General features: G+C 32.9%; 3 protein-coding genes across 4 annotated transcripts; 2 read left to right on the top strand and 1 right to left on the bottom strand.

The window, feature by feature from the left end:
- The first annotated feature begins 14780 nt into the window (after positions 1-14780).
- On the top strand, positions 14781-20665 carry LOC143199089 (retinoid-inducible serine carboxypeptidase). 2 transcript variants are annotated; one of them, XM_076408838.1, is made up of 8 exons: positions 14781-14903; positions 16247-16409; positions 16466-16760; positions 16815-16925; positions 16981-17185; positions 20002-20223; positions 20281-20435; positions 20521-20665. In XM_076408838.1, the coding sequence occupies exons 1-8, from the start codon at positions 14858-14860 to the stop codon at positions 20587-20589; spliced, it is 1266 nt and encodes a 421-aa protein (XP_076264953.1). In that variant the 5' UTR covers positions 14781-14857; the 3' UTR covers positions 20590-20665. The 2 variants fall into 2 exon arrangements, with proteins under 2 accessions (XP_076264953.1, XP_076264952.1); XM_076408837.1 differs by having other exon boundaries at positions 19996-20223.
- A 1839-nt stretch (positions 20666-22504) lies between these two features.
- Positions 22505-24328, top strand: LOC143199091 (retinoid-inducible serine carboxypeptidase-like). The gene is made up of 8 exons (XM_076408839.1): positions 22505-22643; positions 22700-22862; positions 22916-23207; positions 23265-23375; positions 23435-23642; positions 23698-23919; positions 23976-24130; positions 24187-24328. Exons 1-8 carry the CDS (start codon positions 22598-22600, stop codon positions 24250-24252), a joined length of 1263 nt encoding a protein of 420 aa, XP_076264954.1. The 5' UTR covers positions 22505-22597; the 3' UTR covers positions 24253-24328.
- A 779-nt stretch (positions 24329-25107) lies between these two features.
- On the bottom strand, positions 25108-26500 carry Yeti (yeti). The gene is made up of 5 exons (XM_076408848.1): positions 26389-26500; positions 26024-26259; positions 25700-25956; positions 25416-25639; positions 25108-25359 (listed from the first exon to the last, which is right to left on the bottom strand). Exons 2-5 carry the CDS (start codon positions 26232-26234, stop codon positions 25251-25253), a joined length of 801 nt encoding a protein of 266 aa, XP_076264963.1. The 5' UTR covers positions 26235-26259; positions 26389-26500; the 3' UTR covers positions 25108-25250.
- Between the last annotated feature and the right edge of the window lie 944 nt (positions 26501-27444).

Raw genomic sequence — 27444 nt, 5'->3', positions numbered from 1 at the left:
TCAATAGATGTTTGTGTTTTCAAACATTGACAAATATATTTATTACCTTACATATTGTTAAAAAAATAAAATCTGATCTGAAATATTTTTAGATGTTGCTCAAGCTTTCGATAGATTTTGGTGTGAGAGTTTAAAGCATAAGATTAAAATGCTTCTCCCTGACAAATATTCAAAAATTCGGAGTCATGTATTGGGACCAGTCCTTTATTTTATCTGCTATAATATGCACTCGGCGCTTGCCTATATTTAATAAAAATGTCGTTGCTACATTTGCAGATGCCACTGCACTCCTAGTCACTAGAGATAGCAAAACTGAAATGTTACAAATAATACAAAACGCTGGACAGAAAAATAGCTTTTCAACATGAATCAATATAAATCAGTGTATATTAATTTCACCAACAAAAAAAAACAAATGGAAATACAGCCAAATATCTTGATATGAACCACATATTAAGAAAGAATGTCAACTCAAGTTGAGGTACAACAAATGTACTGGTTATTGGGTAAATATACAGCCGTGTTAGTAAATAATAAGCTTTTACTTTGCCAATAAGTCTTGAAATCATTGCGGATTAATGTATAATAACATTTAAGTTTATTTTTTAGTAATAATAACATTTACTGTTAAGTTTGTATGCATTACTGAAATAAACGTTAACGAAAATCAAGATATTGATAAATGGGTTAGAAAGTGACAGGAAGCGATTCATTCAGCCAGCGATCGATACCGAAGGCGAGGTAATTCTCTTAAAAGGTCCAAATCTTTCCGGGCCATCTAGCACGAAAATAAAATCAACTACAATTACAAATTTGAAAGTGTCCAGATAGTTGAATGTTTCTAATTATATCTCAGGATGACTGACACCACAAAGCGCTAGATTACATGACCGGCGAAATTCAATTCTAAATATAGATACGGCGGGCTTACAATTAATATCCTGTTTTGATCATTTGCTTAGGAGCCGAACGTTATTTACCTTCTATAGGTTTTTACATTTGGACAGATGTTTGGGGAAGTGTGATATTTATTTTAAGTTGCACGTTTGTCTGAAGTCAGGTACAACTAGTTTTACCAGTTATTCATAAATGAATCAATAGTAACTATTAACATTTAAGATTAAAATAAAATATAATATGTGGCGACCGCCACGACCCTTTAGGCCACCACGAATTCACGACCAGCAAGTTCAAAAGGTTGGCAACGCCGGTGGATTGGTACCATGCAGTTACAGGCGATAAAAGACCATCACGACGACGTCTCGTTCTCTTTTCTTTTCTCCATCCCCTTGTAACAGTACCACTTCCACAACGCTACCGTACTTCCTCTACCTAACCTAATATCCTTTCAATTCTCCTGTCGACCACATGTACAATTTAATATTAAAAATAAACAGTATTTCTTCAACCAGTGTTTTCAGTTCTCGTGCAAATTCCTTCCAACAAATAGTAGTGAGTGTTCTGACAAATAATCGCAGCGGCAGCCACACATTTCGACCGACTGACCGACCCAAGACGAACATTCCTACAAATATAATTCCATAAATTCTCAATCACTCTATCAAATATTTTTACTGTTTCACAGTATACCTTTACCAAACCAAACTATAAAAACATACTACCTCTAATCTCAAAAATGCTTAAGAAACTGTATATCAAGAGATTTAATACAATAATTTAAAATCCCTCATCCACACTTTCAGCAACGCAAATCATTCAACAGTTCAAAAGCAAAGTGTTGTGTACTATAATGTATGCTGTAATACATCTCTATCGTGCTAATATTTCTTCGAAAGAATGTCCCGATGCACTTTTTACTCACTTATTTATATATTTGGTATTCGACCATTACAACAAAATATACAATTAATTCAAAATTATAAAAAATGTTATATTCCTCGACTTCTTTCTCCCTTTTTCTTTATTTCTCATAATTCTACAAAATTGTTAGTTTCTTTTTGACCTTTAAGGCAAAATTTTGTCGTTTTTGATAACTGTTCTCTTAGATAACTTCAATCTTCATGTCAAATCAAGAATCTTCTCTATACTCAACTTGGATTTTCGTTAGGCATTTTAGATCATGAGTAGCATAGAGTGCACAAGAAGGTTTTGAGCTTTTTTACAAATTTTAATTAGCTTTACTGAGATAAATTCGTATAAAATATTTGATTTAAATCACTATTCCCAACGCTGATTACGATTTTTTCCAATGCCTTAACATTTCAGTGTAGCAAATTAAGTGTTTGTCGGTGAAGCCATGAGTTATCGACAGTAACAAATGGAAATCAGAAGAAGTAATGTCTGATTAAATATGATGGATGGAATATCTTATTAAAATACGTCAGGTTTCCTTGGGTGGATTTTTCCACATGTGGCCAAGCGTTCTCATGCTGGCTGAGAAAGTCTATCTATATTCTAAAGTCGAATCTATATTTTGCTTCCAAATCAAAAATCCCTTTCCAGCAGAAAGTCGCAGTGGTATCTAGTAGTATGGAACCGAATTGTCTCTATATATATATATATATATATATATATATATATATATATATATATATATATATATATATATATATATATATCTAAAATGCTTTCCAAAAAATTGATATTTGAACACAAACTGGGGGGCTAAAATTATAAATAGTGTATATAAAATTTAAAAATGAACACAAATACAGGACTCTAAACACAACCATAACGAAGTAGAGGTTTTATCCAGACAGCACACATCAACACCCTTACCGAAGTGGTAATGGATGTTTGGTCAATAACACTAAACTTAGCATAGGCTAGATCTTATGGAGGAAATCGATTTCTCGTAGAAATCCGAGGAGTTTGTATTTTCTCCTGTTAAGGCATCTCTAAAGTTTTTCAGCCCATACTTAGTTCTAATCTGAGTGAGCTGTGAACAGTCGTTCAATATGTGGTAGAGTGAAATAGGAAGACGGTGGCAAAACTCACAGTGAGCAGGTGGGCTCAAAACAACGTTATTTGTGAAACAAGAAACGAAAGGGATAAGGTCAGTATGGATACAAACATCCGTGATGGGGAAGAGAGAGGAGGCTCATAACTGAGGTATAACGTGAGAAGAGATTCATAATAAACTTGTCCTGATCCCATTCAGATAGAGCGTACGGATGATTGACAGTCAGTCGGTGACCAGGGGCTGATTGAACTTCTGTTCCAGGAAACGTTCGAGAGAATTTCGACAATCGGTCAGGATTAGCCATTCTTTGGATTGTGTGTGTTGTGGTATAGAATAAAGCTTTGAATATTGCGGAGAGTTCAGAGGTCCCAGTTCAGGGAGCTTGAAACGGAATACCCGGTTGTCCACCACAAATGCACTGCCAAACCCACTGCGTGATTTGGAGCCATGGAGTATATATGTGCTTGCGGCCAAGGTAAGAGTGATGAAGTTCACAGAACTTGAACCGAATAAGGTAAGGACAATGTTCTCTTTTATAATATTGACATGAAAATATGCTTATAAAGGGGGTAGTGAAGAAGAAGAGTATGCTGAAAGCCAATTTCAGCCCTTGAAAGAAGATCAACAATTATATGAGAGGTACGAGTAGAGTAGCTAGGAATAAAACGGTCCAGGACGGATTTATCACTATTGTTCTGTTGTATTTCATAAATTAAAATGAAATTAGACTACTTAAGCTAAAGTTAAGAGAAACACTTATTCACTATACAAGTTGGTGTAGTTTGGTTCGCTTCAATCTGATTTCCTGCGTGTTATCCAGTTCCTTCCACATTGTTGTGATTTAGTTATGAATATTACTTCTTCCTATCCATGATTCCTAACCTTATCCACAAGCACTTCACTCATTACAAGGAAGCACAGAATCTAAGAGATTGGAAAAAATTGCTATCAGCGCTGGAAAATATTTTGAATTTATAAATTTTATTTTTTATTTCATCATTTATTTCATGTTTTAAGGCAAAATCTTGTATAACTTCGCAAATTTATTTGACTTAGATGTCATCTTGCAGTTCTTCGTAGTACCTAACGATAACCATTGGCTTATAATTAAGCTTTATAATTAACTGACAAACCAACCTCTTTCATTTTAAACCCTTAATTATCTTCAGAGTAACTTCCTACTAACCAGTACAATTCTTTCATTGATTTTAAGTCTGATCTTGCCTTTTGTCTAAGGTGATATTAATATTTAATTGCCCACATTATATTAACCATTTCAATTTTTAGAAAAATGTATTTTTTAAATTTATTTTTGAATACTTTACCCAAGTTTGTTTCCAAATAACAGGTCTTTAAAAAATACAATTACGTTATTAAACATTATTTAAACTAATTATTTTATTTTAATTATTATCAAACGCATAAAGCTAATCATGGATTTACCAGGATTAGAATATCGCCCTACTTAATTTTGGTACAGCTGGCGTCGTATAGAGGGGAATATATATTACAAATTAACACCCGCATTGACGTAATATCACAAAAACAGCCAGGCAGACTTGATTGAGAGATTACTTACGACAACCCCTCATCCCTTCCATCATTCTCTTACCCCGAGATGGGTTTCCCATGCTACGAAATTGTCATTGTCTGTTACACAGAAAATCTAAAATAATGAATACTAATTAACTAAGCGGTTGGCACAAAAGCCAGTGTCCCGTCAATTAACCTCCCGTCTAGTAACGTAATTGTACAAATTAAAAGTTTATTTTTCAATGGTTGTTTCCGTCAATCAAACGTCAGAACTGGCAAGTAACAAACAAACAACGATAAAGCAAAATAAGTTTCCATTTTTGGTTAACAGCGAGTAAAATTTTCGGTTACATTCTCTAGCTGTCTCACTAAGAAAATGACTTGATGTTTAATTATGCTTATGCAGACATAGATTATATAAAAAAATATTAATTGCCTACTAGAAATTGTCAAGGTAGCGAGATGCGGTAGTCAATGGTTCGATCCCGAGATCTGGATGTACTAACAGATAAATTGAAAAGTGCCCGGCCTACCATAGTAAAACACATTTTTTGTCAATTTTTAATGTCAGTTATTCAACATAATTCCCTTCAGGGGTGATGGTCCCCTGAAGGTCCTTCCTTTTCAAGGTAGTCAATAAAAATTATTCCATGCGCATCCCAAAATACAGACGCCATAACCTTGCCAGCCGATTGTTACGTTTTCCCACGCTTTGGAGCGGGTTCATCGTATGCAGTCCACTCGGATGACTGTCGATTGGACTTCAGAGTAAAATAATGGAGCCATGTTTCATCCATTATCACATATCGATGAAAAAACTCGGGTTTATTATGCTTGATCAACTTCAAACACTGCTCCGAATCATTAATTCGTCGTTGCTTTTGGTCAAAAGTGAGCTCGCGCGGCACCCACTTTATAAATACTCACTAAATATCTGCTATTTCATTCGATTTCAATATACGGTCATTCAAAATCATTTTGTGGGTTTTTTAATGTTTTCGTCGGTAACAACCTCTTTTGGGCGTCCACTGCGTTCACCGTCTTCGGTGATTATTTCACCACGTCTAAACTTAGCATACCACTCCTTGATTGTTGATTTTCCTGTGGCAGTGTCCGGAAACTCGGCGTCAAGCCAAGTTTTTGCTTCAACTGTATTTTTCCCTTCAAAAAGCAATATTTTATCAACACGCGAAATAACAAACGTTGCTTCACTCAAAATGCTATAATTCACAAACTAATTATCCGATAGCTGTGAAATTTATACACGCATCTTTTGAGGGTTAGAGCTAACCAAAAAAAACATATGGGTTTAGTAGCGCCATCTATATCAGGCCAGTGACTTTTCAAATGACATGTTATATCCGATAAATTGCACCATAATTGACCATAACAATGGTAGGTTTAGTGCACATAAATGCTGGTTGGCAAGAAGAAGACTGAAACATATAATCAAAAAATGAAAATGATGACCATGAAAATATAAAAATATTTGAATTTTAATTTTGAAATAATTTTGAGGGGCTTTTTTCTAAAATAAAGACTGTCTTTGAGAAAGATTTTTCAAAACTCTGAGTACTGGAATTCAAACCGAAAACAAGTTTGAAATAATTGAAAAGAGAAGGGATAACGTATCAGAATCTAATCCGAAATTTTAATTGTTTATAAAATAAGTTACATGACTCTCTTATGTGCATGTTATTTTCAGTTTCGATTAACATATTTTAATCAATTTTTGTTCTATTATATGCAATTCTAATTTAAACACGGTTGATAGAAAAGCAGTCAATCGATATGTTTGAGGGCAGTGTTGATAATGATGATAAATTAAACTTAGATTAAATTAAAGCTAATAAAAAAATGTTAATAACCAAAGACCGACAAAACCTACAAGAGTAGTCTGAAAAGTAACATACTCAATCAATGGCAATTTTGACATTCAAAATCACAAACAAATGATTATAAAATTAGTAAAAATGTACATGGAGACACTTAAGTAACAGATCTTAATCCATTGAATCATCAGATACTGTCTGATAAGAGGTTGGAAAAGACGATTGAAGATATTTTTAAGAAAACGCATATTTACTACTATAATATTATATAATAAATACTAATTAACTAAGCGGTTGGCACAAAAGCCAGTGTCATTGTCAGCCAGAGAGTATATAATCAATCGTTATTAGTATTCTTTCATTATATCAAAATTATTATTAAAAATAAATTAGATGCCGTATTATTTTAAAATCTTATAATCATATATAATTATACTCACAACTGTATATAAATATATTATAATAATAACTCATCGTCCTTTGCTATTAAATTATTACGAATAAAATTACTTGTATTCTTCCAATTACAAATTCCACAAAAATATATTTAAATGCCTGGGATCAAATCGACAAGGTATCTATTCAAACATTTTCCTATAAACGTGCTTAAGCTGACCTATTGACGTCATAAAGAGACCTGTGGCCCAAAAAGGTCGTTTCTTATACTAAGAAATGACAAGCTGAGGTTAACAGGTAATAACAGGCAGTTCAGTTAGTACGAAATGTATATGTTTAGTTAAATAACATGAATATATGAATGTTATATAATGAAATAAGGTTATATAACATGATTTTTTTCTGTTCTATATCTATTTTTATGTTGTCACCAAAATAATGATGGATTCCCATACTTTTAAATTGCCGATCGCCTTATTATTATCCTTATTATGGTAGTATTACTCCTTAATAATGGTTTAACTTCTAAGTATACCAAATTAAGTCACAAAAACCACATAATTTATACTTCTTTTCGAGCTAGCTAGAACAGGATTATATTAAAATTCTTGAATAATACTAAAAATACTTTAAAACTAATTTATAAGCCTAAAATAAATTAACACTGGTGTTTTTATATATTAAGTACATTTCACTACACTACAAGTTAAAATCGTAATAATAACAGTGGAGTCTCTTCTCATATCTCTTTGTTTTTCTCTTGACAGTAATAATCAATACCCATAGGTCCATATCGATTTTAGAATTTACTTATACAATAGCAACTTACTATGTACTTTGTAATTGAGATTTTCTTCCAATCAACGAGTATTTTTTAAACTATTATCTAGTTCTTCTAGATCTATTTTGTGAAACCTGTAAAAGTCAAATCTATTTTGTCTTAAGGAAGTATAAACACTAAAGCAATATGACCTGAATCCATTTCGGTTTCCGCATACACATATGCCTCCATCAAACTGCCCGCGTCGCAGCAACAATCCAAGCACTGATGAAAGGTCGAAAAACTCGAGCCCTCCTCTTAGATGTCTCCAAAGCTTTCGATCAAGTATGGCACCACGGTCTAATATTGAAAGCGAAACAGCTGGGTTTACCGAATGACCTAACATCCCTGATAGATTCATGCTTGGACGGTAGGTCCTTCCAAATGGGGATCGATGACGCAATCTCTTTTCATAAACAGATTTCCGCAAGAGTTCCGCAAGGTGCTCCACTAGCCCCAGCCCTATTCAAACTTTGTATGGCTGATTTCCCGCTCCACAAACTTTCCCATACAGCATTTTATGCAGATGATACCGCTTTCTTCACAACAGGTTACTGTCCCGACACTATTCGTAACAGATTCCAAGTACAGCTGTGGTACAAATTTTGGCGGCTACAGATAAACCCGAGTATAACTCAGGCTATTCTGTTCCACCGCAAGAAGGAGTTCCACAGGAACTCCAGAAAGTTTCATACCTCGGTCTCCAGTTCGACCGCAGATTCCAATGGTCAGCCCAAATACAGCACGCCATTTGCAAAGGAAATGGCATGTACAGCCTACTATTTCCACTACTCTGCAGAAAAAGTAAACCTTCAATCCCACAGAAAGCGCTGTATAAATTGCTAGTCCGTCCAGTCTGCCTCAACGGAGCACAGGTCTACAGGTACCTCTCTGAGAGACAACTTGAACTACTACAAGTGCGAAATCCAAAAAAGTCCGCGCGTTACTCAATGCCCCATGGTTTATGAGGAACGCCAATACACACCTCTATTCAGGCATCCTGTTTGTGAACAATTTCATAAACATGCTCAGTGTAAGGGTTCTCCATAGGAACCTTAGAACGCGACAACACCTTGATAAAATCCCTACCTATCCACAAACCTCGGTAGTAAACAAACTACGACAGTCCCAGTCGTAACCCAGGGTCTCTGTCACCCGCAAAACAATCATACCCCGAACCCGAAGCAACATCAGCCGAAGACCACTTGGTTCTAGCTGGTCAATTCTGGTAAAAGAAAAAGAAAACCTGAATCCATTAATAGATCTCGAAATTCGAAACAATCAATGCCATCTTTTGAAAACGTTTGGAACTAATTTGTATTAATAATAATAAAATTCTACAGTGTTTCATGTTGATATATTTAAATAATTCACAGTTGTATCGTTTATGTGATGAAGACTATTTTAATTTTTGAAACCGTACAGGTATATACCAAAACTCGTATTTACTCGCTTTGGATTAAGAAGTGAATTATTTTCCATGGTCTTATGGTCTTTAACCGTTATTTACAATAATATGGTAATTTATATTGTAGTAGCGCAAGATTGCCCGCATACTAACCGTTAATAAACCACAAAAATTTTGAAAGCATTTAACCCAGTGTGCCTTGACTTCGGATTTGATCGTTTCATTTATTTTATCTACAATTTATCACGGTTTATATGTGCGATAATCCCAGATTAATGCGTGATATCGGAAAGATAATCATTAAAGATATAATTTGAAGCATAAAAAATATCTTGGAATCCTAGTTTTATATAAATCTAGGATGATTTTGATCACTATACTATGACTGCGGATTAAAACTGCTAAATACTTAATATAGATGTGTAAAAAATTAAATTAAAAAAACCTATGATAAACCTTGTTTGCTTTAGATAATAATACATTTTTATCGCATAATTAAAAAAAAACAAATACAAAAATTAAAATTTAACGTATTAAATTATTGTTAATTAGTTTTATCCTGTGATGTACTGCGGCATCTGGAAAAATAAAAGAAAGAGAAATAGATGACTATGCAAACATTTTCTTACCGAATTAAATGCATTTTTAATTTTTATGCCTTAAAAATATTGCTCATAATATGCCAATCCTAGTATCTATACCAGAGACGGCAGTAAAAAGACTCCACAGGGTGTTGATCGGCCATAACTGCACATGCGCATTTATTCTAATCTAGTCTGACAGATTTCATAGCATCCTTTTCTATATGCGCCACAAAACAGTATTATATTTCGGGTCAAATCTGCGAGAATAAAATGAATATATCTGCAATAAAATTTCTTATATGATATAATATTTCTTCATTATTCATCTGCTCCGATGAGTTATATAAACCGAAGGAAATAATAAATCACAAAGCGCACACATAATAAATCTTATATTATCAATTTATTCCAGCCACTTTCTATTAAGTACATGTTATATTTATATTATCCTCAAAATTCATGGCACTTCAATTAAACATTTAGCTTTTATCATCTTTTGAAATATCTGTAAAAGCAGGAAGATGTGAGTAACTATAATAACAAATAAACATAAAACGTCTTCTTACCTTTATTATAATCTTCAAATAAGTTCTGTTTCCTATTATTTAACATAAAACTACACCCTTATAAAATGATAATATTTTACTGATAATTCATACCTTAACAGGTCAATTGAAAAGTCTCCGGCCTCACACAGAGATGGCGCTACTAGAATGAAATCCATATGTTTTTTAGTTAGCCCTAAGGCTTAAAAGATGCTTGTATAATTAATTAATTTGACAGCTGTGGGATAATTAGTTTGTGAATTATAGCATTTTGAGTGAAGCAACTTTTCTTATTGTGGAAAAATGGAAAAAAAGGAATTTCGCGTGTTGATAAAATATTGCTTTTTGAAAGGAAAAAATATAATTGAAGGAAAGACTTGACTTGATGCTGAGTTTCCGGATACTGCCGCAGGAAAATCAACCATCAAGGATTGGTATACTAAGTTTACACGTGGTGAAATAAGCACTGAAGACGCCCAAAAGAGAATACCGACGAAAATCTTTAAAAAATTCACAAAATGACTTTGAATGACCGTAAATTGAAATTGAATGAAATAGCAGACACACTAAAGATATCAGTTGAACGTGTACATCATATCATTTGGGTATGAGAAAACTCTGTGCAAAGTGGGTGCCGCGCGAGTTCACTTTTGATCAAAAACAACAACGAGTTGATGATTTGGAGCAGTGTTTGAAGATGATCAAGCGTAATAAACCCGAGTTTTTGCATCTATATGTGACAATGGATGAAACATGGCTCCATCATTTCACTCCGAAGACCAATCGACTGACATCCGAGTGGACTGCACACGATAAACCCGCTCCAAAGCGTGGGAAAACACAACAGTCGGCTGGCAAAGTTTTGGCGTGTGTATTTTGGGATGCGCATGGAATAATTTGAATTGACTACCTTGAAAAAGCAAGCACCATCAACAGCGACTATTACATAGCGTTATTGGACCGCTTGAAGGACGAAATCGCCGAACAACGGCCGCATTTGAAGAAATAGAAAGTGCTGCTTCACCAAGACAATGCACCCTGTCGAAAATCCATGAATTGGACTTCGAATTTCTTCCTCATCGACCGTATTCTCCAGATCTGGCCCCCAGCGACTATTTCCTGTTCTCAGATCTAAAAAGAATGCTCTCTGGGAAGAAATGTTCGTCGAATGAAGAGGTGAAAGGTGAAATCGTACTACAAAAATGGTATCGAAAAGTTGGAGGGTCGCTGTAATCAGTGTGTCACCCTTGAAAGGAATTATGTTGAATAAAAAAACTAATTTTGCCAAGAAATGTGTCTTACTTGCCAGGCCGGGGATGATCGACGAAACTGTACGTACTACAAAAATGGTATCGAAAAGTTGAAGGGTCGCTAGAATCAGTGTATCGTCCATCATATATCATATAATCAAATACTTATTGCCCATTGGGCAGATTGTGGAATTCTAAGAGAATAATAAAAATTGTTGAGTCAGACCACAGCCTTTGGTCTAAAATGATGTTTTCAATTTGTCATTAGCTTGAAAAATTGGAAATTATTTTTTCACGAATTTTTTTTATCCTAACATAACATATAATAATGATGGTTTATTGTTCTACCAGCTGGGATAGGAAGTCGCCCGGAATAAATATATTCAGCGAATTATTATTGAAAATAAAGCCATTCTTGCAAATATAAATTGACCCAGTATAACTAATTGCGATTCTAATTATTTTTTCCGAGAAATAATGACTTGAAATGTGCTATATACACTAACTCACTCATCAGTTTCTTCGTAATTAGAAAAAATGTATGTCAATACGTTGCATCAGTCGACCAAGCATCGTGGAAATCCTGTGGCGCCAGGTCTAGCGAATAAACTGTGTCGTTATACTATCTGAATTCTCATTTACATAGGCCCCACCGGCTAATCAGACATTATAGAAGCGTGAATGCTTAATTTATTACGGATTCGTGCATAAAAATAAGTCCGTTAGCGATAAATCTGGCCCGCGGGACAGGTGGGACGTTTTTACGATTTTTCCCATTGAGAAAAAGTGCATAGTTTCGTTTAATACGTTGGAAAGCCTGTGTTTCCTGAAAATTAATCGTGTTCTTCTGAAGCAGAATTTTCGTTTGTCGCGTGGACCTGTGAACTTTCCGAGCGCCATGTGGTTTGACATTTTAGTCAGACCGACAGTTCCCTGTCGTGAAATTTGTTTTATCTTTGATATATTTAAAGTTATGTAATAGGTATCTTGAGATTGCGTATCAGTATTCCTGTTCCAATGTATTTCAGTCATAATTATATTATGTGTCGGATATAATTCGTAAAAAAATGCGAGAGGACTTATTCAAAGTATGGGCAATTTGATTCTATACATCTTGCCCATCTTTCGGGCAATTTATGGATTCCATTCCAAAAAAAAACTGTTTGACCTTTGAGAAAAAACATTCATTGAGCCATTTTCCAACTTTCGCGAATTTTCGAAGTGCCGCTCTGCAAGCGCGTGTCCCATTGGTGCAGAACGTTGATAGTCGGACGGGGCAAGGTCTGGAAAGTACGGCGGGTGCGATAATATGTGCATCCCATCCAAGTGCTTTCAGTGCTTCCTTGACCGGTTTTGCTTTATGAGACGGCACGTTGTCATTCTATAAAGTCACATTACCGTGTTTTCGATCCCATTCTGGGCGTTTTTCGATCATTTATTGTCCGTAGCGATCATTATTAACTGTTTTATCAAGTTTCAGTAGTTCGTAATACACCACGCTACTCTGGTCTCATCAAACACAGAGCGATCTGGCCTTGAAGTCGATCGACCGATTTTGCCAGGTGAGCCATGATTTTTTGCGTTTAGACAGAGATAGCGTTAGATTTCACAGACGATTTTTCAATTTTCCATTTGCTTGTCATTCAATTCTTGTGACACCCATCTTCCCATCTTTTGGATTTTCCCCATTCATAGTCAGTCGCTAGTCATTCCTTGGGTCACATTTAACGCCAATTATTTTTGAGTTTGAGTAGAGTCTTCAAACTTTTGAGTCTACTAAAACGTTCCTTGTCTTGCACTTCGAAATAACCACTGTAAGTTTCAACCAGCAAACGATGATGACTTGACAAACGATAATATGAACAACATAAATTGATGACGAGCGCTTTCAGGGATTTTTCAAATATACTTGTTGAAGGATGTATATTTCTGACTCCGTGCACCCTAATAGATTTAGAAAATTCTCTAAACAATCTTGGTTAAGATTCTTTAAACGAATGAAATAAGTTGGAAACTCAGACAAAAATAGATTTCTTTACGAAAAGAAATCCCCTTAAAGTACGGCATATATTTTAATTATATAAATCGATCCTAATTAACAGGTCAATTGGTAAAATACATTTTTTGGCAAAATTAGTTTTTTTTATTCAACATAATTCCTTTCAAGGGTAATACACTGATTATAGCGACCCTCCAACTTTTCGATAACATTTTTATAGTACGATTTGTCCTTTGCTTCAAAATCGGCCTCAGTTTCGGCGATCACCTTTTCATTCGACGAACATTTCTTCCCAGCGAGCATTCTTTTGAGATCTGAGAATAGGAAATAGTCGCTGCGGGGCCAGATCTGGAGAATACGGTGGATGAGGAAGCAATTCGAAACTCAATATATGAATTTTTGCCATCGTTTTCACTGACTTGTGACACGGTGCATTGTCTTGGTGAAGCAGCACTTTCTTTTTCTTCAAATGCGGCCGTTTTTCGGCGATTTCGACCTTCAAATGGTCCAATAACGCTATGTTATAGTCGCTGTTGATGGTCCTTCGTTTTCCAAGGTAGTCGATGAAAATTATTCCATTCAAACCAATTCAATTATATCACCTAAATATTTTGAAAACTAGCGATATTTTTATTTTAATAAACCTTCAAAACTAAGTAAAACTGTATTAAAATAATCAAAAGATGTTTTAAATAATTAGGAAATATCTGTATTTTTTTAATATCTAAAAATATCGATGTGTTTCATTAAATGAAATTTGATTTGATTGAAATTTTATTGAAAAATATCATATTTACCAAATACCCCTCTATATTAGATGTTACTTTCTCATGTGTAGAAAAATGTATCATACAACAAGGGTTAAAATTAGGAGGGAGCTAAATGCGGCGAATAAGATGGAATAAGGAATCTTGAAAAAAGCATATCCTGTATTTTTGTGACAATTGCAGTTTTTGTACACCTTTCAAATGGATCAGGACTTCCATTTTCCATTTTTAAATAAATAATAACTTATCAGGTCTAAATAAAGTATTGGTTATGTTCTTATGACTAATAAAATGGGATAGTGAAAACAGTATTTTACATTTCTTGTCATAGAAAACTTATATTATTAAGAACTAATTTTGTATTTTTAAATTTTTTTTAGTTTACTCTAAATAAAGATGAATGGCATCCCAATAATGTTTTTATGACATTGTGCATTAGATATTCCTAATACAATCTTCATTTACAAATTAATTTATTACTATTTTTCCGTTGTGCTCTCTATTTTGAACAAAATAATGGAAATTTGTTAAATTACTGTTCTATTATTTTTAAATCCTAGTTTTTTATATAACTTATGTTGTAATAAGTTTATAAATAAATCCGTTTTCCCATCAGCAAATTAGATTTTGCCTTTTTCTCTTGTCTGGACGATTATCTTTCGATTCAGGAAACATTAGATTTCTTCGAGTGGCAAGATATCGTAATATCCTATTGAGATAAGTGTCTTTATCACCCTTTTATACTCCGAATTTTTGCATTTTGATTGATTCCAATATTGAAGCCTTCGAATTGAACAACCATGCGATTCCTCATACTATTTATATTAGCTGTTGAGGGCATATACGGTAAGTTATTTCATATTTTGTATAAAATAATTTTAACATTATCAACGCTGTAAATTTATTGTCAATAACGAATTTAATCAATTCTAAATCAAACAAAACTAGCATAAGAAGATTAGAAAAAGTACTTATTACTTAATTTATAAAATTATTGCCTTGTCATTCATCGGCTATTATTTCTCATGCTATTTACTTTTTGTTATAAATTATGTACTAAATTAATAGAGACGCAGTAAGATATTATATAATTGTGTCAACATTGCATTAAATAACTATTTTATTTATTTAAATTAACTATAAAATATGAAGAGTTTACTTTACAATGATAGATTAATTAAAAATCGAGGCAGTAAACACCTTAATTTCAATTAAAATTCCTGTAAATATTATCATAAGCTAAGAAAAAAGCATTAAATTCGTCAATTTATTAGTGAAACAATTAACGAACAGAGGATGACAGGAATAAATTTATTTATCATATACCCATTTGTATAGAATTTACAAAATACTAGCGCCTTCGCCATTACTAATACTTTCTTTAGCACTAGATTCTGAATAACGATACTCTATATGTAATTTTCTATGTTATATTATTTCTAAATTATTCTAAGGACTGTTACCTTGCAATTGCGCTATATCATGACTTCACTCAATATATATTATTAGAGAAATTCAAAATTCAAAAAACAATTAGAGAAATTAGAAAAATTTCAAGAATATAATATACATAAACATTGTTTTCTTAGATTCACAATTATTAATAAGCTCATTGGCCCCGTTAACTTTGACTTCTAATTTACAAGGTTTATTGGCTTGTAACCTCTAATTGTTATCACCAATGTTTTAAATAATGTAAAGAATTTTGCAGACATTTGACAACTGTGTCGGCCAGTACCAACACAAATCGAATTTTATAAACTGATTCTGTTACATGTTCATTTTATTTTCGTAGGTTCTATTTAATAAAGATATAAATTGACTATAAATCAATATATTTCTTGACCCTATTTATAAAAAGTACAAATAATTAATAATATCGGCTAATATTACGCTATATTTAAAATAACAATAAACTGAGATTAACAACAATACAGAAACTTAAGAATAGAAATAATTGCCTTATATCAGATATACACAAGCCAAAATGGCTTGTAAGCAGCAACGTCGCATAATTTTCCGAAAACTGCCGAACTTAACCGATCACTATCGATGCGTTACTGAAAGTAATCACTACTCCTTTAGCATGCCAGACTGTGTACATTATAACAAATTGATGAGTAAACTTTTTTTTTGGTCAACTATTCTTTCTATATTTATATGATCACGTATTCATTAAATCAAAACAGGTCGACAGGGCTTTGGACCAACGGATCAAGAATGGGGTTTCGCCCAGGTCAGAGAAGGAGCCCACATATTTTGGTGGTTGCATTACACCACGGCTACCACGGAACCAACCGAACGTCCTCTAATTATATGGTTGCAGGGTGGACCTGGTGGTTCATCGACCTCGTGAGTTATCGGCCACTATGGTTCTAACGGTTGCATACTCATCAGTTTTATTTCAGATATGGTAATTTCGCTGAACTTGGTCCACTGGATTTGGATCTGAATCCCCGGAACACCAGTTGGGTGCATCACGCGAACGTGTTGTTCGTGGACAACCCCGTTGGTACCGGCTTCAGTTACGTCGAGCAAAACTCTCAGTTCACTACGACCAACGCCCAGATAGCTGACGATTTCGTCGCTTTTCTCCAACAGTTTTATGCAGAACTACCATCGTTCAAACAGGTGCCACTTTACATCTTCTGTGAATCCTACGGAGGAAAGATGACAGCTCAAATTGCTCTACATTTAAATCAAGTAAAATTACACGACTCATTATATCAAGCAGATTGAAATCTGTTTCCTTCGCAGGCAATTGAAGCTGGAAAACTTGACATTAATTTTAAAGGTATTGGTCTGGGGGATTCCTGGATATCACCAGTTGATTCCTGCATTACCTGGGCACCATACTTGTATCAACTGGTAACGTCATCACCAGCTAACGTTTCCCTAATAATAATATACAAATAAATTATAGGGGGTAATCGACACCCAACAATACGTCAAGCTGGATAGTCAAGCGCAGACTCTCAAGGCACTGGTTGATGATGGGGAATGGCTCGAGGCTACCCAAGCCTGGGAAGCTCTGGAATCGAAGGTTACTTCTTATGGATTCTGCATTGACTTCTACAACATTCTTACAAAATGTGAAGACCTTTATTTTAGAGTCAGAAAACCCGGCGGTGAGTAAACACAAAATTCAAATTAAAAATTATCCGCTATGATTAGTTGAAAAGCATTCAGAGCGAGTTAGCTCACTTCTAGGTAAATTGATTCAAATAGAGATCTACGTCGTTTATAAGGCTTTCACTTGTTTCTGAATATCAATTGTTTAGTTTTGCGAACTTCTCTAATGTGTTCTTAAAATCAGACTTTTATTCACCAGAATTTAGAGGTATCAAAACTTCAATCTAAATATATTAGTAAATCCAAAACCTATAAAATTTTGAGAAGAATTTCTTCATGGACTTATATTGGAGTATATATTGCATAAATATGTTTATATATTGCTATATATTGTTATTAATATTAACAATAATAACTGTTAATATATAATGGTTTCTTTATTTTAGTTTAAACACGATTGAAATCTACGAATAGTGAACTTTACATTTTAGAATCCAAAATTGATGCTCAAAATAAATTAGTTTGATGCTTCTGATATTTACGATCTATTTACATAGATGTGACGTCACTTAACACCTGCTAATGTTTTAATGCAAATTTAAATCTTAAAGTAAAAAAAATCCAAAATTTTAGGAATACTACATATTAGGTGATTGTATGTATTTTGATCAGCGACATCTATTGGAAAAAATGCGAAATGTTAATTTAAATAGCTCTTAAACAACCTCACCTAAACTAATAATATTCTATTTCATAATTACAATTTATTTCATAAAATTGCGTCATCTATAGTCCTTCCAATTAAACAGCCAATACACGTGAACGATGATGTCGAATATACTGCCAAATGCAGTTTGTAAAAATGTAAAATTTGTTTTAAACTGGGAGATGTGTCCTTCTCATTTTGCCCTAGTTAAAAAGAGACAGGATAATCTTAAAATTGGATATATGCTGATTGTGGTCGACCCTGTTGCCAAATGTCTACAGAATTCTTCAAAACATTAGTGATAGTAATTAGAGGTTACAAAACCGTAAACGTTGTAAATTTAAAAAAATGTCCAATTTGTTGCGGCAACATTGCGATGTGCTGACGTCATATATATCCATGACAAGGAAGACTTACAAACATTCTCTTTAACGGGAATTTTGATCAGCGATATCTATTGATAAAAATACAAAGTATCAGTGTTAAGATTTGTTATAAAAACCTAACCTAACTATTAAAATCGATAGTTTTGACATTTCTCTACATAACATATCGATTTTCTATTTAATGCGTATTACAGACGCAAATCATGGAACGCTCAAAATTTCATTTTCGACAATCATTACTATATTCGTTTGGTTTGAAGAAATCTGCTTCAGAAGACCATCAAACACTTTTAGAAAATTATGGTGATACTGTTCCACCCCATACCCATATCCAATTGTCGGTCCAATTGTGAATGAATGACGAGTTTCTTTAATTAAACCTGCAACCCTCTGTGCTATATTTTAAAAAGCCTCATGTATGTTATGTCCAGGAATTATTTCTTTATTTTGTTTATAAGTCTATGCACCTATTCTATAGTCCCGAGCGTATTAGGAATCCCAAAGTGATGTCCTGGAATTCTTTTTTCAATTATATTATTAAGTGTCATCATGAATAATTTTTCAACAACTTTCGAGATTATCGGTAGCAAACTACAAGATAGGAGGAGATATCTTATGGTGTTTTTCCTAGTTTGAGAATCATTATTATGTTTGCTATTGTCCAAATACTAAGAAATTAATTCGTAGTATTCCGTTAAATAGAAATGTTAATAATTTTACACTCTTCTCTGATAGTTCTGGTTAAATTCCTCCGGTTATTAAATCATATCCTGGAACGTTTTTGAAATTTACGTCTCATTATTGTTTGTTTAGCTTGTCTAACTGTATTTTTTTCATGTGGCAGTTCCATTTGAAATGGCGAATATAGGAAGCTGATTTTCCTCGTCTTTAGTAAAGTCAAATGTCAGCAATGTCAGCCTTCTCTTTATAATATTCTACTGGGGCCTTAAAAAGCCAAAATAGTCTCAAAATGATAGGGAGCAATGATGTTTCCAGCAGGAATACCACACCATATAGTTGTTTTTAGTGGATGCAATGATGTTTCATTAATTAATTGAGAATTCTGTGTTCCCCAAAAACCGACTGTTCTGTTTATTGACGTGGCCACTGAGAAGAAAATGGGCTTAATCGCTCATTATCAATTTAGACAAAAAGTCTTCAATTTCACCAGACAACCTTAGGGTTTGTTTTACTGTACACAACTCGTTGATCAGGTCAGATTAGATCTTTCGGTAGCAATAGTTGGATTAAATGAATTTTTTACGGGAACATATTCAAATCAGTTTTCAACATTCGGCTTAAATTGAGTGAATAAATGTGTAACTGGGAACCACGTCTCCGAATGGATGTTTCTGGACACTCTGCAACTCTATCGCGCACCAGAGTCGCATTTTCAGCGCTACGAGACGTCCGTTGTCTTCCAGAACGAGGCCTGTCTGCTGTCGTACCGTACTGTCGAAAATTCGCAAGTAAACGATAAATAGTAGTTTTGTGAGGTACTGGACGATTAGGATATTTTTTACTCAATTTCCGCTGAGTGACGTATATCTATGATTCTTGTGGCGTATATCTATCCATAATAAAATTTGGACGTCTACACAATACAATGGTTAAAGCGAAACTAAGCTAAACGTCACATAACCAAAATGGCGAGCAATCAAAATGGTAGCGGGACTTTTGCCCCACCTGTTATAAGCTTCTAATAGACCAGTGATAGACAATATTATAGAACAGTTTTTCAAAATGAGTCAACATGCCTATAATATGTCTTCAGTTTCAGATGCTCTAAAGAGTTATGACGAAGATACCATCATGAACGAAATGGTAAGACCGGCCCTTAACATCTCACAATATTGGGGCACGCAAAGCTCCGAGGTTTTCCACTATCTTGAAACCGACTTCATGAAACCAGTGACCGATGTCGTTGAACAATTACTGAACGAAACCAGCATTAAAGTTGCCGTTTACAATGGTCAATTAGATTTAATAGTCGATACTGTCGGTAAAATAACTATTGTAATAGGATATCTCTAGGAAATAATTAACGAAAGTATTCTAGGAACTGTTAATTGGGTAGACAGGTTACGATTTAAGGAGGCAGAAGAATGGCAGAAGAATACCAGAACTATTTTTCTTATAAACAATTATTATGAAGGATACCAAAAGAAGGCGGGTAACCTGGTTTTCTACTGGGTTCTCAGAGCAGGTCATATGGTAAATATAAAATTTTAGTAGTAAATATAACAATACAAATAACACACATTAATATAAAGAATATATGACATATTTTCTATTTTAGGTACCTAGCGATAACCCAAATGGCATGCTCTACATTTTACAACAAGTAACTGACAATTTTTCAGTATAAATTATGTTATAAGTTATAATTATAATAAATATAAATAACAATATTTATTAAATTATATCATTCCATAAAAGAAATACGATTTTATAGTTTCATTTATTTATTTAATTGTTATATACATTAGTACCATATGTTTATACGATTATTTAAAAGTAGATATTTATATTGGACTCATTAGTCCTTACTCAAACTCTATAGAAATATTCTAGCATATATTAATAGTTGGTTGATAACCTTAATATCATTCAGTCAAGTTGATTAATTAAAATGTTAACTGACTTGATTCAATTTTTATGCAATTTATTATTTTTAATATAACTTGAAGTCCAAAATATAAACTTTTTGGATATATAAATACAATATATAGTATTAAAAAATATTGGTGACTGCGCCAGTACCTTCAATTATAAGGGTAACGACTAGTGCCATTCCATTTAATGCATTTAATAAAGTAACATAAACCAAAATCATTAGAAAGGCATTGAAATTTCATTATAAGTTAGAAAAAAAGATAAAATACCATAAAGATATGAGATTGAAAAGAAAGAAATTGTGTGTTGAAAGATATCCAGGGAAAACTCACAAATATTTTAAATTGGTATCTGTAAGAAGACAAATAATAAATTAAGAAAGATTATGTATGTGCTGAAATGGTTGAATAAAATGTAACAATAAAATATAACTTGAATTTTTTAAATAGGTATAAACCTGAACGAATAAAATTAAAATCGACTGTAGAGTGATTCACTCCAAGAAAGTTGTTGAAAAGTGTGTGTCAAAGAAAACTGTTGAAAGTTGTTTCAACAGCATAATTTTCATCCAAAAATATTTTTAAATCTGCCATCAATTGGAGTTTCTACCTATTTATTCCAGAACAAAATATTTCTGCCAAAAATCTGAAAGCCAAAAATCAAATGAAGCTAAATCTACCAAATAGTATGGGCGTTGAAAGAATTCATATATTAATTCAGTGATGAAAAAAATTAATTAATTTCCTCTGTAAAATAAGTCTTTAAGAATCTTTATATTCATAGTCTAACCAATAAAGCAGCTAATGCACGTCATTAAAACGTATGATGTCAGCAAATTGCAATGTTAACTCATAAAATGGACTTTTGGTTTACAAAACATTTTATCTCATGCATTTGGCATCCATAACGTGCTGTTTTATTGAATATACTAATATCCTAATAAATCTAACTGGATAATATATTAGCTAATGCACTGTTAGCCAGTATTATGTCTCGCTAGCATTCGAATGTGTTTTTATTCCATTAATAACGAGATTCATTTTACAAACACTATCCTGTATCTAAAGCTTCGACCAAAATATACGTCTCTGACCAAGTTCTTCGCTCAGTTCCACAATCACAGTCTGATTAATTTTCAACTCAGAATAATACACCATCTTCATATCTAAAAAGAAAAGACTTATTTCAGTAAATGTCGTTTTGTTGTCGATACGCTGTGTTAAGAGGAATCTGCCCACGACGTTTTACTCAAAACAATCCTTTTCATCGCCCGACACTACAAAAGGTTTTGGTACCAGGTAATCAGATAAAGGCATTGGTACCTCCGTTAACCAACCTTTTGTTATGCCCAATTATTCATACTTGTACCTGTGTACTTCTGTAGAAAGTCTGATGTTCGCGGAATACTGAACTGCTTGTTCTTATTCACGGAATGACGTCAACCCTCAACGCTATAAAGTTCCTAGTCGTCTTACATTTTTATTTTTTAACTTGTAAGCGGATATAATAACGAATATATATTCCCAATTCATTAAAAAATAATATTCTTAAATGTATAGATTACAACCTATATTTAATTGCAATAAATTATAATACCTCAAACTTCCCAAATTATTATCCTATTATCTAAGTCTTAATACGGGAATTAACAAATGACAATAATTTATACTTGTTTTAATTCAACGTCAGATAAGAAAATATTGACTCCTTAAAAGAAATAATTAGTTTTAATTACTTTTATTCAGCGAAAACAGTTCAAAATGATGTTACTAATCATTCTTGTTTGTTGCTTGTGTGGAGCCTCAGGTAAATTAATCAAAATTTATAAAGTGGTTGTAGTAAGAAGGTTTATATACCAACAGGCAAGACTGGGTTTGGTCCTACAGATCAAGATTGGGGTTTCGAGGAAATACGTAACGGATCTTACTTGTTCTGGTGGCTGCACTACACAACTGCTACTGCGAATTATTTGGAGAGGCCTTTGATAATATGGTTGCAAGGAGGTCCGGGCGGTTCCTCCACTGGGTAAACATAACTATTATAAATTAATACCCAATATGTAAACGTGGTCAACTTAGATATGGCAACTTCATTGAGATTGGTCCGTGGGATCAGAATCTTGAGGTCAGAAATACTAGCTGGGTCAATTATGCCAACATTCTCTTCGTGGATAATCCTGTAGGTACAGGATTCAGTTATACGGATACCTACGAGTATGCAACAACGAACGAACAGGTTGCTGAGGATTTCGTTGAATTCCTGAAAGGTTTTTATAACAGACTTCCAAAATTCGAAGACGTGCCTTTGTATATATTTTGTGAGTCCTACGGTGGTAAGATGACCGTAGAGATAGCTCTAAAATTAAGTCAGGTTGGTTAGTGTTTTATTTATATTATGTCAATTTAATGAATTATGGATTAAATATAGGAAATTAAAGCTGCTGGCATAAGAAGTAATTTTAAAGGTGTAGGGCTTGGGGACTCTTGGATTTCTCCTTTAGATTCCGTATTGTCTTGGGCCCCATATTTGTACAATTTGGTGAGAAGCACTATTCTGGTGCCCAATGCAATAATTAATATTTTTGTATTTCCCTATAGGGTTTTGTAGACACACAAGGTTATAACTATCTAACTGATTATTCTCAGAATGTTAAAAACGCTATTGAACTTGAAGACTGGGGAGAAGCTACCAATTCTTATCAAATTTATCAAACCCTCATAGAATCTTTTACTTTAGGTGTCGATTTCTATAACGTTTTGACAAAAGTTGAAGCTTATGCAGTTAAACGTCCTGTTAATGTTAAAGGTAATCGAATTTTGCGCTATTTTACTTTGTTTAACATTCGTATTAACGTTTCTAGTAACTGATCCTGGACCATCTATAACAGAATTGATGAATGGCCCAGTCAAGGAAGCGTTAAACATAAGCGGAGATTGGGGAATATACAGCAGCCTAGTGTTCTACTCTTTACAGGAAGATTTCATGAAACCTGTGACCGATGTACTTGAGCAACTTTTAAACGAAACCGATATCAAAGTTGGTATCTACAACGGCCAACTGGATTTAATAGTACCAACCCCAGGTAAGCAAATATCAAGTTGTTCAGTGACTGTAATTATTATATTAACTGCTTACTAGGTACGATTAACTGGATGGATAAGTTAAACTTTAAAGACGCAGAAAGTTGGAAAAATTCAATCAGTTATGGTCTAGTGGAAGATGAAATTTACGAAGGAATCCAAAGAGATGCCGGAAATTTATCGTTCTTTTGGGTTTTCAGATCGGGGCATATGGTATGGGTTTTGAAATTCTCAAATTCACCAATATTTATGTTACATAATTATTGCAGGTACCTAGTGACAATCCTAAAGCGATGTACCACATTTTAAAGGAAATTACTAACAACTTTACATAATTACCTTATAATACAAAAAATTTCAAGGTAATATTTCTTATTGTCAAAAACAGAAAGCCAATTATACACTAATTATCACCGTTTTGTATTTTTATTCTAAATTTAAATGCCACAAGATTACATGGAAAAGCAGCTTTATAACAGAATTTTGTCAACAAAATCATTACCGGCATAATTAATATATTTGATATATATACATTATGTACACTAATTTACAACAATTGGAATATTGTTTAATTTCCATTATTACATGAATAAAAATAGTGTTTTTTAATTCATGCAAGTATAATGAGGTCCTTTTAAACTCTTGCAGCTTTCATATATTAAGCCCTGGCAAAAGATATATTACTGAATAGCTCCATCCAGGGTATATCCTAGAATACAAATTATGTATTGGAAGGATAAGTAAAATTGTACGTATACGGTAGGAAAAACTCAACAAATTATGATCTTGTCGAGGATAGAAATCCAAGAATGATGATCTACCTATTGGCAATCCTCAAGTAATTCACAACCATGTTTAAAAGAAACTACCAACAATTTTACACAATAACTTCATAATACTCAAACTACTAATGATGTATTTCATCTTATTAAAAATATTAAGCTAGAAAATAATTAGAGACCGATAACCACCACTTTCTACCTTTATTTTTCATTTATACACTTTAATAATACATTTTTTCTGGAAAAGCAGCTTTACAATAGCATGTTGCTCACAAAGTCATGATACAACAAAAAAAATGGCATCACAATATAATTGCTCTATTTAATAAGTTATGAAAATCTTATATCAAGAAACATCACTTGAGAACTATGTTCACTTATTTATAGAACTTATAAACAAATGAATCATAATAATGACTTGTTATTTATTCGAGTTTTCAGACATAGAACTAAAATGGTGTTATGTAAGAATAATGAAATTATAGATAATAATTAGGAATGTTGCTATTAAATACATAAAAATAAATACTGTTATTTAGTCCATAGAAGTCTTATAATGTAGTGTTAAACCTTTTTGCCCTTTCAGTATTTCTTATATCTTTTTCGATTTCAAATCTTCGCAAGTCCGCTCTTTGTAAAAAGTCTTGTCTGTCTAAATACCTAAAGTAAAAAAAAAGTTAATAAATATGTCAGTGAAGAAGAAATAATATAAATACCCATCTTTTCCTTTATTATATGTCTGAAGTTCTTCTTCAATATTTTCTTCTTGTTTAAATTTGTCCCAATCTAATTTAGATTTTTCTAATGTACTAATTTTTTGTTTTTTTCCTAACTGACTAAGAACATTGCTTATTCCACTTAAACCACTACTGTTTTTGGCATTGCTTGATTTAGATGACTTGTTTGATAATAATCTAGCCTCAACAGAACTTTGATCCACCTTAAAAAGAGTAATTAAAAAAGAGTTGTTAAAAATTTTTAAAACCCTGCAATTACACACCTCTTTTTCAATTTTTACTTCCTCACCAGCAAATTCAAATATTTGTGTAATCTTTACTTTAGCTGGCTGAGAGTGTTCTTGCTTTTGTGGTTGTGGTTTTACAACATTTTGTGTTTTAGCTTGCGGCACGGATGTGGACTTATTAATTTTTGACTGAAATCCAGTATCTTTCATGAAATCAGCCCAAAGATCATCAGCTTTTTTCTTTTTGTCCTCCTCATTGCAAGGTTCCTTTTCTGTTTGTTTTTCTACAGAATCTACCAATTTAAGTTAAAACATATATCAACATTATAATATTTATAATTGTATATTCAAAAATCTTACCATATTTCTGTTCAATTTTGATTTTCTTTTTGTTGCGCTTTCCTTTCTTACTTCTTTTAAGACCACTACTTTTAGATTCCTCATCACAATCACTCAGAGGGTCTTCAGATTCTCCATCCGATTCAATTTCAGATAACACCTCATTTTTACCTTCTGGTACATAGTCTTCGTCACTGGAATCACTATCCTGAGGTAACTCTTCAATATTCATATTGATGTACAAATAATTCTTCACTCTTGCAAATTGATTTAACAAAATAAATAAATAAATCTACTAGATTAGCAGTACAATTAGCTGTTTTCAAATGAATTTTTCAATCAGACAATATTTAATATAACACCTACTGATATATTTACATAAATACCTAAATATTGGGCAGAAATTTATCACAAAAATATACTCTGAAAACGTACAAGCCTTCTCAGTGCTACCAATCAATGATAACCAAATTGACAAGGAAACATGTATATTATTTAAGGTATATTTTACATTAATGCAAATACTATTTATATGTTATTAAAAGAAACGTTAATTTTCAAACGGATTATTGATATATTTGCTAAACAAAATTATATTAAAAAATAATTTAACAATACCCTAAATAAAAAGATTGTCAGTACTGTTTGTCAAAAGTAATATTTTTTCTGTTTGTTTATTAGATATTGTAGATTAATAAAATTATATCTGAAATAATAAAAAATGTGAAGTAAGTTATTTGTACCGAATATTAGCGCAACACTTATGTCTAATATTAATTTTTAGTATGATGTTATTTTCTTTTGAACAGTTATAGTATTAGGCAATTATTTACAATGGAAAAATTTAAGAAAAATAACGTAAAAGAAAGTTAATTTTCGTCTTTAATATGGACCCAAAATTGTTTTTTTCTTTACAATGGGACCCTCTAAATACATTTTCCAAGATGTGGTACCATGTCTTCCTTTGGGCTTTGTTTTCATCAATACTAGTGCACATTGTAAGAGAAGATAATATAATGTATTCTTGCTAAATTAAATTGCATTATTTTATAGGTTGCGGCATTAATAGCATTTTTAACTTTGAGAAAACATAAGTTTGGAAAATATTTCCCAATAGCAATACTATTTATGGGTGTTTTAACACCAGCAGTAACGGGCATTGTAAGTAGTGCAGCGATTGCATTTGTGTATAGAGCTTCGAGTTATCCAATGAATCCTCTATATGCACTGTTTTGGGGCTGTGGTCAAACATTTATTATGGGTTGTATGGGATTTACTAGGATATTGGCAACTCTGTAATTTAACCTAATAAAGAAAAAATAAAAACATTATGGTGTTGTGGCCCAAAATATACAAATAGCACATGTGATTTTTCTAAATAAATACAATGCGAAAGGTTAGTAAAAATGTTTGTTATGTTTCTCATATTCATCTTATTTAAT

The sequence above is a fragment of the Rhynchophorus ferrugineus genome, unplaced genomic scaffold (genome assembly GCF_030347505.1).
Source record: "Rhynchophorus ferrugineus isolate W39M unplaced genomic scaffold, kcgeb_rfMv2 rfM6, whole genome shotgun sequence".
Taxonomy (NCBI): domain Eukaryota; kingdom Metazoa; phylum Arthropoda; class Insecta; order Coleoptera; family Curculionidae; genus Rhynchophorus; species Rhynchophorus ferrugineus.
Note: the sequence above shows the minus strand (reverse complement) of the source record. Positions and strands in the feature narration are given on the sequence as shown.